Raw genomic sequence first — 14,878 nt, 5'->3', positions numbered from 1 at the left:
GTGCTCTAAAAGATATAAGTGAAGTACTAGAGCAAAACTATATAACTCAAAAGATATAAGCGAAGCACATAGAGTATTCTAACAAATTCCAAATCATGTATGGATCTCTCAAAATGTGTGTACAGAAAGGATGATTGTGTTAAACTAAAAAGTAAAGACTCAAATCATACAAGACGCTCCAAGCAAAACACATATCATGTGGCGAATAAAAATGTAGCTCCAAGTAAAGTTACCGATAGAAGTAGACGAAAGAGGGGATGCCTTCCGGGGCATCCCCAAGCTTTGGCTTTTAGGTGTCCTTAGATTATCTTGGGGTGCCATGGAATCCCCAAGCTTAGGCTCTTGCCACTCCTTGTTTCATAATCCATCAAATCTTTACCCAAAACTTGAAAACTTCACAACACAAAACTCAAAGTAGAAAATCTCGTGAGCTCTGTTAGCGAAAGAAAGCAAAAGACCACTTCAAGGTACTGTAATTAACTCATTATTTATTTATATTGGTGTTAAACCTACTGTATTCCAACTTCTCTATGGTTTATAAACTATTTTACTAGCCATAGATTCATCAAAATAAGCAAACAACACACGAAAAACAGAATCTGTCAAAAACAGAACAGTCTGTAGTAATCTGTAGCTAGCGCAAAATCTGGAACCCCAAAAATTATAAAATAAATTGGTGGACGTGAGGAATTTATCTATTAATCATCTGCAAAAAGAATTAACTAAATAGTACTTTCCAAATAAAAATGGCAGCAGTTCTCGTGAGCGCTAAAGTTTCTGTTTTTTACAGCAAGTGTAACAAGACTTTCCCCAAGTCTTCCCAACGGTTCTACTTGGCACAAACACTAATTAAACACAAAAAAACACAACCAAAACAGAGGCTAGATAAATTATTTATTGAATAACAGCAAGGATAAATATTAGGTTGACTCCCAACAAGCGCTTTTCTTTAAAGCCTTATAGCTAGGCATAAGATTTCAACGATGCTCACATGAAAGACAAGAATTGAAGCACAAAGAGAGCATCATAAAACGTGTGACAAAGACATCTAAGTCTAACATACTTCCTATGCATAGGCATCTTATAGGCAAACAAATTATCAAGGCAAGCAAATACTAGCATATGCAAGGGAGCGGAAAGAAACAAAGCAATCTCAACATAACGAGAGGTAATTTAGTAACATGAAAATTTATACAACCATATTTTCCTCTCTCATAATAATTACATGTGGGATCATAAGCAAATTCAACAAAATAGCTATCACATAAAATATTTTCAACACGATCCACATGCATGCAAAATTGACACTCTTCCAAAATAGTGGGATTAACATTAACTAAAGTCATGACCTCTCCAAACCCACTTTTATCAACATTGCAAACACTATTATCAATCTTATATTCATCATGGGGTTTAAATAAATTTTCAAGATTGTAAGAAGAATCACCCCAATCATGATCATTGCAACAAGTAGAGGTCATAGCAAAACTAGCATCCCCAAGCTTAGGGTTTTTCATATTATTAGCACAATTTATATCAATAGAATTTATACTATCATCATTGCAATCATGCTTTTTATTCAAAGATCCATCGGGAATCACTCCATAAGGTACTTTATCACAATTTTCAGATTCACGAATTTCAAGCAAAACTTCATAAAGATAATCTAGTGCACAAAACTCACTAGCAATTGGTTCATCATAATTGGATCTCCTAAAAAGATTAGCAAGTGGATGAGGATCCGTAGATCTTAGGTTCTATGTTTAGTAATAAATAAACAACTATTCTAACCATACGAGCAAACAAGAAACGGGAAAAAAAAGGCAAATAGAGAAAGAGAAGGAGGATAGAGAGAGAGGGCGAATAAAACGGCAAGGGTGAAGTGGGGAGAGGAAAACGACAGGCAAATGGCAAATAATGTAATGCGGGAGATTAGGGTATGTGATGGGTACTTGGTATATTGACTTTTGCGTAGACCTCCCCGGCAACGGCGCCAGAAATCCTTCTTGCTACCTCTTGAGCACTGCGTTGGTTTTCCCCGAAGAGGAAGGGATGATGCAGCAAAGTAGCGTAAGTATTTCCCTCAGTTTTTGAGAACCAAGGTATCAATCCAGTAGGAGGCTACGCGCCAGTCCCTCGTACCAGCACAAAACAAATAAATCCTCGCAACCAACGCGATAAGGGGTTGTCAATCCCTACACGGCCACTTACGAGAGTGAGATCTGATAGATATGATAAGATAATATTTTTGGTATTTTTATGATAAAGATGCAAAGTAAAATAAAAGCAAAGTAAAAGCAAAGGAAATAACTAAGTATTGGGAGATTAATATGATGAAGATAGACCCGGGGGCCATAGGTTTCACTAGTGGCTTCTCTCGAGAGCATAAGTATTCTACGGTGGGTGAACAAATTACTGTTGAGCAATTGACAGAATTGAGCATAGTTATGAGAATATCTAGGATGATCATGTATATAGGCATCACGTCCGAGACAAGTAGACCGACTCCTGCCTGCATCTACTAGACTACTACTATTACTCCACTCATCGACCGCTATCCAGCATGCATCTAGAGTATTAAGTTAATGAAAACAGAGTAACGCCTTAAGCAAGATGACATGATGTAGAGGGATAAACTCATGCAATATGATGAAAACCCCATCTTGTTATCCTCGATGGCAACAATACAATATGTGTCTTGCTGCCCCTACTGTCACTGGGAAAGGACACCGCAAGATTGAACCCCAAGCTAAGCACTTCTCCCATTGCAAGAAAGATCAATCTAGTAGGCCAAACCAAACTGATAATTCGAAGAGACTTGCAAAGATAACCAATCATACATAAAAGAATTCAGAGAAGATTCAGATATTGTTCATAGATAGACTTGATCATAAACCCACAATTCATCGGTCTCAACAAACACACCGCAAAAAGAAGATTACATCGAATAGTTCTCCATAAGAGAGGGGGAGAACATTGTATTGAGATCCAAAAAGAGAGAAGAAGCCATCTAGCTACTAACTATGGACCCATAGGTCTGAGGTGAACTACTCACACTTCATCGGAGGGGCTATGGTGTTGATGTAGAAGCCCTCCGTGATCGATGCCCCCTCCGGCGAAGCTCCGGAACAGGCCCCAAGACGGGATCTCGTGGATACAGAAAGTTATGGCGGTGGAATTAGGGTTTTTGCTCCGTATCTGATCGTTTGGGGGTACGTAGGTATATATAGGAGGAAGGAGTACGTCGATGGAGCAACAGGGGGCCCACGAGGGTGGAGGGCGCGCCTGGGGGTAGGCACGCCCCCTACCTCGTGGCCTCCTCTTTTGTGTCTTGACGTAGGGTCCAAGTCTCCTGGGTCTTGTTCGTTGAGAAAATCACGTTCCCGAAGGTTTCATTCCGTTTGGACTCCGTTTGATATTCCTTTTCTTCGAAACCCTAAAACAGGCAAAAAAAACAGCAATTCTAGGTTGGGCCTCTGGTTAATAGGTTAGTTCCAAAAATAATATAAAAGTGGATAATAAATCCCAATAATGTCCAAAACAGTAGATAATATAGTATGGAGCAATCAAAAAATATAGATACGTTGGAGACGTATCACCCCCCCTCTAGGCGACATTGTGGTCCTTCCAATCGTCCTTGAGCTCGACATCCTCACGCCATGCGATGCGGAGGCCAACATGGCAGGCTACATGCGCGCTCGTCGCCTTCCTCACTATCACGGGGCAGCATGTTACGTGGAACGTCGACGACCTCGATGCGTGGGCTGATGGACGGGGGTCACCTGCGAGGGAACATGCCTAGAGGTGTTGTGGTTAACTTGGAGGCGCATGGCCCACCTCAACGGCTAACGCCTTGTTGAAGTTCAAGATAGCTAGGGTTAGGGAAGGAGCTTCCAGGTGCCACACCAAAGACGAAGGTGGCCTACCTCGTCAGTACCAAGGACGGAAGGTAGAGGAGAGGCGGCACGATTGGTATGAAGTGGGGAGGAGGAGGTGCGGCAGGGCTGGGAATTTTTTGAATGAAAATTCAAAACGGGATAGGGTTGAGGAAGGTGCAGCAGGAAGAGAAAAAAATAGAGGCGAGATAATTGTTGTGCGTGGGATCCAGGGTGGGATATTTCTGAAAGTGAAACCGACCACTATAGTTGTAAGACATCTCCATGCAATTTCTCAAGGCAGTAAAAAAATTAAAAATAAAAGAGAAAATCCAAAGCTTAGGTGGTTACACATGTCACTTAGAGATGAAGCAGCAGCTACAACGTGAAATGCATATGATAAGGGCTGGCTTAGATTATTGTAATATAATACTCCCTCCGTCCGCAAATACTTGTGGAGAAATGAATAAAAATGGATGTATCTAAAACTAAAATACGTCTAGATACATTCATTTTCCAGACAAATATTTTTAAACGAAAAGGGTATAAAATATAATTTATGCTTGTATCTCTGCGACAGAGACAAGGCCAAAACAGGAAGCATTCCCCCAGCTCTACCCGGCTACCCCAATCGACGTGAAAAATGGTCGGAAGAAAGACGAGGAAGCATCGACGCAGGAAGCTCACATCACATGGCATTATGTCAAGCAATAGATCAACACCAAAACCAGATAGATGAAGTAGCATTCCCATTCACTTAAGCGTGCATTGCATGCACAGTCGCGCACACGCAGAACTTGACAGTAAATTGCAAAGAGCGCGCGTCATCAGAACCACTGACAACGACGACGACGACGACGACGACCACGACTAGCATTGGGACAGACAACAGCAGCCACGTGTAACGTGACCACGTACATGTGCATTATTCAAACCTCTGCAGGTGAGAAACTGCAGCGGCCCGTGGGTGCCGCCGTCCCCTACGCCGGCGGGCAGCACAAGCCGCAACAGGCCCAGTGGAAAATGTAGCATGTGCGGCAGTTGCAGTTTCTGTACTGGCACGCATCGAGCAGGCGACGGCGTACCGCGCCGTCGTCGCCCGCCGCCGCCGCCGCCGCCATCTGCGTCGCCATCAGCAGGACCGCGAGGAGCATGACGCAGGCGACGAGCATCTTGTTCTTCAGCATCGCCGCCACGCTGGAGGCCATCGCTTCGGCTGGCTACATGCAACAACAACAACAAAAAAAGAACACCATAATCAAGAGAGATGCACACTTGTCACTGCGATGGCTCTCCCGGAAGATGTAGAAACATCATCTTACTTGGTGAGATGCTGAGACGGAGTGCTCGGCGTTAGCTGCTGGTGGTGTATGGAGGAAGAGGGAAGAAGGGCTGTTATTTATAGGAGAAGGGTCATGGATATGGATGGAGGGGGAAGCCACTTGGCTGGGATACAACAAGCAAAGCCGTCATCGTTGAATCGAGTCACCAATAATTTCAACGGAATTCATGCGATGCAGTGTATTTGTACCTAACAAGTGAGGATGCGAGTTGTTCAGCGGCCGACAAGATTTTCATGAGTACAAGCAGCCAACGGCACAGTATCGTCGTCGTCTCGTCGACATGACCGTAAGATAGATAGAGCGAGGAGTACACTTCCACGTCGGCCCACGTTTTTCGACGGCCGAGTTTCACTGCCCAAGTTTTGAAATAACTAGTCCAGAGCAGAGCAGAGCAGAACAGAGCGTGAGCAATGTCACGGGTGCTAAGAGAAATGCTAGAATTCGGTTCTGAGACCTAAATTTGCTCCAAGGTTAAACTCCTTTTGTTAGCATCTATTTTTAGGCCCACGTGAATATTGCATTTCTTCATCTGCTTCTCCCTCAAAATTTGGACTTGCATGAGTGATACCCCGCACGTGGTTAACTCTATTTTAGAAATCTGGCTCTAGTACTAGAGCCAATTCTAACTCATTTTTTCCTCAAGATAAAGGTAGAGCATTTTCTACCTTAGATATTCACCAATTCTAACTTTTATCCTCTTAGCGCCACACTTCACAATGGTTAGCAGCAACTAGAGTCCTTGGCCTTGTGGGAGTGCTCCGAGCTCTCTACAGAGGGAAATAAATAATAAACTCATAGCAAGGAGAAAACATCTCTGTGTTCCAAGGGAAATAAAATCCGAGGCTTTACAAATCAAGAAAAGAAAATGTGTACAACAACGGGCAAAATTACACTTAGTTGTGACCCATCACTACACTTCTTCCATGCTGGTATGCACTGAAAAGCGGCAAAAAACATAAATTTGACCTCCGGACGAAACTATTTCACAAACTAAACTATGTTTAAAAATATTTCACCCAACTGACCTTTAATGTGCAGCGCCCAACAGCAAGGCGCTACACTCTTACTGTGCAGCGCCTAGCTGTAAGGAGGTGCACTACACTGTGCAGCGCCTAACTGTAAGGAGTTGCACAGTAGAGTGCAGCGCCTTACTGTTGGGAGCTGCACAAAAGGGTCAGCGGTGTGAAATATTTTTGAAAACAGTTTAGTTTGTGAAATACTTTTGCTTTGAGGTCAAATTTGTTAATTCTGCCCTGAAAAGCTGTTCCCTCTTCAGGCAGGGTCTGTCATCTGCAGCACGCGAAGAGGAGCTCCTTGGCGGTCCACGTCACATCTGCCAGGTCACGCAACGACTCCGTTGTGTCCCTCTTCAGTGGCAAAAGCCCCTCCAAGCATTCTGTCAGGAGGAAATGCTGGCTTAAATGATCGAGAATTCAGGCTTCATGCGGGGCAGCGGAAGTGAAGTTATTCAGGAAATGAAATTGGTATTTACGCCGGCGTAGAACAGGAAATTCATTATAAGACCTGCTTAGGCAAAGCCTTATAAATATTTTTTTTAATTCAATGCATGGATCATAACAACTGAATCTGGTTTGAAGTTTGAACTGATTATAAGTACTAGTTACTAAATGTACCATCCCAGAAAGCAATATTTTCAAAAATTACGCAAGACAGTGTACTGTAAAGTCTCAAAACTATACTAGGAAATAAATTCAGGCTAACAAACACTAATGGCAATAGTATGTTACACACGGCAGAAGGAAATGTACCTGGATGTCTCACAAGGTTCAGCAGCGATAGCGAAGTGAGCACTCTCTCTTCCATAACTCTGTCATAGCTCAACCTATCTAGAAGCTTAGCAGCGAGAACGGAGCACGCCAAAGGCTGGAAAGTGTTGCACCCATGCAATGGGGAGAGGGAGCTGCTCATCCACGCTACCGTCACGAGGCAAGCTCGGACCAAAGCTGGGATTCCATCAGATATACAGTTTGACAGCGCCGCGAGGAACCGCTTGTTCCCGGTTTTTACCAGCACGAGGGCAAGTTTCTTCAGCCGCTCTTCAACCACCTTCTCTTCTTCCTGTGAATTAACACAATATCCGGGTAAGTAAAAACTGAAGTGACCTCCTTTTCAAAAAAAAAAAGTAAAAACTGAAGTTATGCAACAGAACCATATTCCGAAAAACAGGGTTATAACTTATAAGGCAAATTATACAGCATGGTTTTAAAAGGATGACAGCATACCGCTCGTGCACCCTTATTTTTGAAAATCTCTGTTCTTCTAAATGATTCCGACAGGGAGCCATCTACGCCTGCTCTCTTCAGTAGCCATGCTTCTGCTATGGGTTCTCCCGAGGATGAAAACCGCCCTGCCAGGAGCAACAGAGCTCGAGCGCACTGTTCTTGCACCTTTGCGCTCTCTGAACTATGCTCCAAGGCAGCCATGATAGCATCAACCGCTTCCTCTCGGTAAACGCTGTACTGCAAAGGATCTCCCTGCAACAAAACTGTGATAAGGGGATTGTACAAAAGCAGAAAAGCTTGACTGAGCAAAGGAACAAGATGTTACCAGGAGATCAAGCTGAAGTAGCATGACAGCTGCTAATGGATGTTGGACAGGAGGAGCCTGCTGGAGATACACCAATAGAACTTGCATTGTATTTAAGCAGCCACCACTTTTCAGCTCCTTGAGGAACTCTACCGTCTGGCTTGTTCTGGTTTGCATAAAAAAATGCAAGTTTAGTTCAAAGGATATGCTTCTCAGACTCTACACCTTCATCAATAATGTAGAACAATTTTACCTGTTAAGGCAGGTTAGTTCACTCATCAAGTTAAGGGCAGCAGCACTGGCCTTCTTCTGATTTCCTACAAGAAGTTGAACAAGAGGCTCCTTCTTCAGATGATCAGACAAGTAGAATCTACAGCTGCCATCGGCTTGGACGCATGAGGTCAAGAGAGAGATGCAGATTCTGCTTTCGCGGGCATCACCAACTTCAAGTCTGCTCATCAGCAGGTCCAAACCACCGAGAGCAATCATCTGCTTTGCGTTCTCAACATTTCTGTCGATGTCAAACCCTGTAAGCAGCTGATCTAGAAAGTAGAATGCAGCCATCTTTGGATAACACTTCAGGGAAGACACAAGCTGCACCTCATCCCCACACTCCAATATGTGCAATACTAGTGGCATCCAGTCCATGGATAGCATCTGCTTAGCTCTTGGCTTCATCAAATAAAGCACTGCAGTTGCCTTCAGAAACAACCCGTTGCTTCTCAGAGCCAGAAGCCTCAAGAAAACCTCAAGCTGTGGATCTGCGTTAAGCACGATCTGCCTATTGACCTCATTTCTCAAAACCAGCTCTCCCATTATCAAGATTGCTGACTCAAGTACTGCATCATCTTTGGAAGTGAATGTAACCTCGAGAAGCCCTTGAATAAAAGAGGGACATGACATCCAAGTTCCAAGATTAGGACCCCCTCCTAGATTTGAACATGCTGTGGCGATTTCGTGCACGGCATACTCGCACTGTGTAAGACTGTCTGAATTCGATATGATGGAAACTGCTCGTTGTAGACTCACTGTTACCTCGCAGCAATCTAGCTCTTTCTCGACAGAGACATTGCCTCTCTTTGTTACCTTAGGGTGATTAGTAACATTCCTGCTTACATCTCCGCGGCATGAGAGTAATCGCAACGAGTAGGATTTGCGTGGAGTTGGTGCTGTTTCCGGAACAGTGCTTTCTTTCCGAATGCCGGATTGCTTCTCTTGTAGCCCAATGTTTCTCTGTCTACTCAAAACAGCATAAGTTAAATAACTTCATACAGATATATTGCGGATTAAACAATTCCGCTTTTGTCAGAAACTAACAATACAGTTTGGCATGCTTCAAACATCAATGACACAAGAAGGTTAAATGGATCATCCATGCCTGTGCTTCAAAGCCTTTCCAAGTCTGTCAAAATGGTTTCGATTTTTGTTAAGACATGTTTGAAGTATCAGTTCTATCATGTCAGTTTCCGGTCAGCCTTGACTGATATTAACTACTACGAGGGTGTAAAGATACAAATATTCTAGGAACTGAAGTTTCTCAACAATAAATAGCCGAGATAAAGCATTTCTTTTCACCCTCCATATCTTCCAAATTAATGGAAAGTTGGCCCCTTCTCTGTGGAGATAATCCAGATTGCGAGTATATGTTGGATAATAATGGGCAGCTTTACAGAACTTCTCATTTGCAGGTAAGCCAAGTGCAATTTTACAGCAAAAGGAATAAAAAACTTAAATCCTTGTTGCTGTTTTAACTTTTGCAATACTAGGAAATTTACAGTCTCAGTCCCTCTGTAATGGAAATGATATGCTAGTAAAACTCAGCCATAGCAGCATGAAATTTACATGAACATGAAAAGCACAAACTCAACAATGACATGAAGGTGTAGGAAAACAATTTACCAGACGCCAATAACAGCAACAATATTTCTGAAAGCACTATAGTACAGTGCACTCTGAATGAACTTTGCAACGTCAATTTAGCAATTATCATTATATCTACTTTCAGAAATATTATGTACTGGAAATGCTATTGCAATATTCTAACGTGCAACTAAAAAATATGGGTCCTAGTTCACCTTAAATTGCTAGAAATGCAGCCAAAATTCTCTAGTCCCCACACCATAGAAAACAATTACGATTCCCTGGGACACAGACAGCTGTCTATCCAAATTATCAGAACGGCGATGAGTGATCATAACTTGTCTCAAGGCATACTGGTAGTCCTAATCAGAGACACACCCACAAACTTACACCGTGTCGCGTGTCGGCATATCAGGCTAATCGCCATATATGATGGCAAGAAAGGAACTGTTGACTCACATGAGCAAGCTTCTCCATCTTCAAGCTACCTGGATTTTCATCCAATTGCACCTCCATATCCAGGACATATTCAGCCTCATTCGGCAGTTTGGTGTCCTCCTGCTCAAACGACGTGCCGAAAACGGCATTGTACCTGTAAAAATCAGATGATGTCAAGACATTCTTATACTGATTGGCTCATATGAAACAACAACAAATATATAGTTTATCCACTGACGAGGTTCACGCACAGATTTCTGTTGATGGAGCTCGTGCGCAGCGACGAGGAGTGCTTCTCCCACTTGTCGAAGCTCCAGGGCCTCGAAGGCAATGGCACGGAGGGGACGGCGGGCGGCGCATCGCCGCCGTGTTTGAGCCAGTCCTTGTAGTACATTGCGAACTGAGCTGTGCCGCTGTCCATTTGGTCGTCGTACAGCCTCTGCAGGGTCTTCGTCCTGCTACTGCTCCGGCCGTCGGCGTCGCCGCAGCCGGCGACGAGCTCGGACTCATTGGCGAGCCAGACCTCGAGATGAAGCAGGTGGGGGAGGAAGACGTGGGCCCAGAGGTCCGGGAGGAGGGTTGTGCGGGCCAGGTGGGGCGCGTCGACGAACACCTGGAGGAGGTGGCGCGCCGCGAGGTGGGGGTCGCTCTCCATCTTGTACACGACGGCGAGGTAGAGCTGCGCGCACGCGGAGAGGTGGGAGCTGGGCACCCCGCGGACGTCGCCCTCGCAGTCGCCGGAGGCGGCGGGGTGCGGCGGCGCGTGGAGCGCGGCGACGACGCCGAGGAGGCGGATGGAGTTCCGCAGCGAGCGGATCTTGGAGTCCCGCGGGGACGGGGCGGCGTCGGCGAGGCGCTCGATGCTCTCGATGGCCAGCTCGAGGTCGGCCAGCAGCACGGCGTGCTCCCCCGCCGCCGCGGGCGCGAGGCACGCGGCGCACTTCTCCCGGAGCGCCCGCCGGAACGCCGCGTCCTTGGAGAACCGCCCCGCGTACCCGGACAGCATCGACACCACCGTGCCCACCGCGTCGTCGGCGCCGCGGGGAGGCGGCGGCGACCCCGGCGCTTGCCTGCTCGACACCGCGCGGCACGGCGCGGCGGGCTCGGCGAGCTCGGAGCGCTCCCGCGCGAGCAGGTCGCGGAGGGAGGAGGAGGACGGCGGCGGCGGCGGCATCGCGGTTCTTGGGGCGAGAGCTCTAGCTAGAACTGGAAGGCGCCGTGTGCAGTGCCGCCCTCTCTCCGAAGCATTTAGGGGGGAGAGAAGATGGCAGCGGCAGTGGCACGGTTAAAAGCGCGGGGCCGCCGGTCGGTCAAGCCCCACGGGCAAGGGCACGGCCATGCATGCTCCCATGCAGCGCTGGCGCTGGCGTGGACGACGACAACGACAAGCAAGGCGTGCCCGTCGGTACGCGGCAGCAGAGACTGGTCGAGAGCTGAACCAAGCTAAAAACTCTCCATAATTTATACTTACTACAAACTTAACATGGAGCTGCAGCATTGTGTTTTACAAAATTGGCCGATTCAATTTTTCCTCCGTTTATTTAGTTTATAAAAGGGACCGGCTATATGTAAGTCGCCTGAAAATCTATTTTGGGGTAAGTCGGTTTTCTGAGCCATTAGATTAAAGATTCAACGGCCGACCTTCTCTCTTCTTCCTCCAGCTTTCTTCCTCCTTCAACCGTTCATCCTTTCACAAAATCTGACTTACCCCAATTGTAAATTCAGTCAACTTACATGTAGCTATTGTGAGAAAAGAATATATTTTTCTCCATTTTACATGTTGACTTGTTGCCGGTAAAAAGACGACCTTCTGTTTTTTTTGACTTCATGGTTTGAAAATGTGAGGGTCTATGTGTCGATTGCCCACCTTCCTTGTTGTCATCATCGGACAGCATTTCTCTGCACAATATGACAACCGTTGTAGCAAGTCAAACACACACATGCAACAATGTTTTGTGTATGAAACATATCCCCACCGATCACGGCATATCCCTGAGAAGAATTGTTGCGACACATGTAGCATGTAAACTAACATTTGCGGCAATGTGAAAACCAGTTTGGAGCACGCAACATCTGTATCAAACCTTCAGAATCGTTGTAGCATGTTGCCCGTGTTATTGAGTTTGTAGCGTGTCGAAACAAGAAACAACGTCGGAAAATCCAGAAAGTACTAACCTCACACCATCATCCATGTAGCACTGACCTCCTCAGGCACGAATCCGGCTGTTGAAGCTTCACCGGAGTCTGATTGGGAGACCCTAAAACCATCCGCTCCTGGCCCTTTGCCCCCCTAAGTCCGGCAACGCGGAGTGCTCCCGTCTGGAGCTCCAATCGAGCTCGCTCTCATGAGTCCACGGGAGAACTTTGTACTTCAATCGGCAGCGAGGGAGGTGTTGCTTTGGGAGGGTGGTAGAGGAGGGGCGATGGAGGAGCTCAATATGGTTGCTTTGAGAGGGTAGAGTAGGAGGCACAGTGGAGGAGCTCGATAGAATGAAGCATGAGGATGGTGTTGCAGTGATGGTAGGGCATATCTAGTAGATGGACCAGTCGAGTGATGAGATTTGTTCCTTTCTAACCATTACTAAATTGTGATTTGAAAATGTAAACATCGTAGTATAACTACTGCAATGTCAGTGTGTGTGTGTGTCACATATGGAGCAAGGTGGGGATCCGATGTTTTTTTCGCGAAAATTATCAGGTGTATTATAAAGATTCACCGGAAGTACAAAACACCTCAAACATAATAAAAATTACATCGAGGTCCATGGACCGCTAAATGACCATTGCCGTCACCAAAACGAGCCGCCGATGCGCCATTATCGCCACTCCCATACCGGAGCCGGTCGGACCTTGCCGATGACAGCCGGAAAGTCTTCGTGCACATGCCCCTAAGGACTAGCGCCCTGGAGCCACAGTCATCGTCATCGAATCCTTGAATCGGTCTGGAGAACCTGACGCCAAATATCACCGTTGCGTACGCACGATGAAAGACCCTAACCTCGCCGCCCCAAGGAGCTGGCAGGAATCTACGCGGAGCACCGTCTAATCCATCCCAACGGACGAATTTGAGGAGGATCGGAGCCTGAAAAACTGATTTGAAGAAGAAGCGCAGCCATCCATCCAAACGCCGTCCCTGCAAGGACTAAAACCCTACTAATCTACTAGCCGGATTGGGGGCACCAGAAATCCCCTCCCTGCCACCAGCCGCCGGAGCGACAGGCGAAGGGGAGGCGAATCTACGAGCTCGTCGGTGAAGATCGAGGAGAGGAACACTTTCACGTCGCCTTGTGAGAGGGAAAAGAAAAGAGCTAACTCTTTATCTGACGTGAATATGATGATCCGACGTCAATTGAGCGATTCTGAAAAATGTCTGGAATTCAAGACAACCTTTTTTTTTGCGGGGAATTCAAGACAACTTATAGTAATAGATCAACTCATTTTGTATAATAAATCATCTTTATTACAGTATTGTTCACATGTGTAACTTAGTGAGTATTTAATGTGTTGTTCACGTATTTCTGAACTGATTTTGAATGTAACATAATAGTACTAGGACAATCAGTCGAGCCATTTTTGTCGTTGTCGGAGCGTCCTCAAACCCTAGATGTATAAAACAAGATCTTCATAGTTTTCAACTGCAACTTGAACGTCACGGCATGCACGTAGGGATCTCGGCCAAAAAAGCATACCTAGCTGCACGCACGTACTACGTAGGCACAATAGCAAGTTGGTTAAGCGGTCGCTAATCGATCGCTAGTGAACATTTATAGAAGAGAAAAAGGACCAAAGAAATCGACGACATGTATACTGGAAATTTACATAAAAATACTTTCAACACAGTTTTCTTGCCATTTCGTAGATGTACTGTAACAATAGTGATGCTTAAATTTGTGTTTTAATAGTGATATTGTCCAAAAATCAGAAATTCACATGGTCACGCACCTGCAAACCGTGCCCGGCCACACCATTGCTTCGTGCTCCGCAAACTCGGTTGTTTCCCTCCATATTTTTAAGTTTTAGTTTTTGAAGCTTGGTGATTTTCTATCAAGTTTTAGCAATTGAAGCCTGGTGAAGTTTAAAAAACTTGTTAAAATGTATTTCGAAAGTGGTCTTATTTCAAACAGGTTTGCGGAGCACGGAGTAATGGTGAGGCCGGGCACGACCTAGCAGGTACATGCCCATGTAAATTTCTATTTTTTGGACAATATCATTGTTGAAACACAATTTATTCATTTGAAATTGTCATCGGTGGGGAAAGACTCCCCACCTGAACATATTTCAAAAGTATTTTATTACAAACTAGACAAGGCGAGAAGTAAAATAGTCCCGCCACAACCGGCTCGGAAACGACACAAACGCATCCTTGATGACTTCTTTCTTGCCACTGGCCTCTCAATCAATTTCCAAAAAAAAAACCACGGTAGTCCCTATTAACGTCGGACCTGACCTCGCCTCTCAGATGGCCTATTGGGAGCTGTAATTGCAGCTTTCCCCCAAAAATACCTCAGCCTCCCTCTCTCCCCCCTAAACTTCCCCTGTCGGCTTTCCAACTAAGAATAGACCGCTGCCATATTTACCTAGCCGGGTAGTGCACTTTCTTGCTGTCTCGTGGAGGGTCGTCTTGTTCTTCTATCAGTTGTCCTCCATAGCATGCCGACCTATTTTATGGTGTGTTTCTCCCTGCCCATGAGTGTCCTCTAGGAGATACAAGCGTAGTAATTTTCTTCTGGTCCAACGATCACTCCTTCTCAGGGGCTAAGTGTCTTGTGTCGTGGGATCGAGTTTGTATGCCCAAGCTTGCTAGTGGTCTTGGGG

The 14,878-nt window shown here is 45.6% G+C and overlaps 2 protein-coding genes across 2 annotated transcripts; both read right to left on the bottom strand.

The window, feature by feature from the left end:
• Positions 1-4,607: 4,607 nt before the first annotated feature.
• On the bottom strand, positions 4,608-5,331 carry LOC125514566. The gene is made up of 2 exons (XM_048679904.1): positions 5,198-5,331; positions 4,608-5,095 (listed from the first exon to the last, which is right to left on the bottom strand). The coding sequence occupies exon 2, from the start codon at positions 5,081-5,083 to the stop codon at positions 4,856-4,858; it is 228 nt and encodes a 75-aa protein (XP_048535861.1). The 5' UTR covers positions 5,084-5,095; positions 5,198-5,331; the 3' UTR covers positions 4,608-4,855.
• A 655-nt stretch (positions 5,332-5,986) lies between these two features.
• LOC125516181 (putative E3 ubiquitin-protein ligase LIN-1) lies at positions 5,987-11,387 on the bottom strand. The gene is made up of 8 exons (XM_048681665.1): positions 10,315-11,387; positions 10,085-10,217; positions 8,019-8,998; positions 7,787-7,931; positions 7,462-7,713; positions 6,988-7,297; positions 6,472-6,614; positions 5,987-6,154 (listed from the first exon to the last, which is right to left on the bottom strand). The coding sequence occupies exons 1-7, from the start codon at positions 11,235-11,237 to the stop codon at positions 6,505-6,507; spliced, it is 2,853 nt and encodes a 950-aa protein (XP_048537622.1). The 5' UTR covers positions 11,238-11,387; the 3' UTR covers positions 5,987-6,154; positions 6,472-6,504.
• Between the last annotated feature and the right edge of the window lie 3,491 nt (positions 11,388-14,878).

The sequence above is a fragment of the Triticum urartu genome, chromosome 6, assembly GCF_003073215.2.
Source record: "Triticum urartu cultivar G1812 chromosome 6, Tu2.1, whole genome shotgun sequence".
In the NCBI taxonomy this organism is placed as follows: Eukaryota; Viridiplantae; Streptophyta; class Magnoliopsida; order Poales; family Poaceae; genus Triticum; species Triticum urartu.
This window is presented reverse-complemented; position numbering and strand designations above follow the sequence as displayed.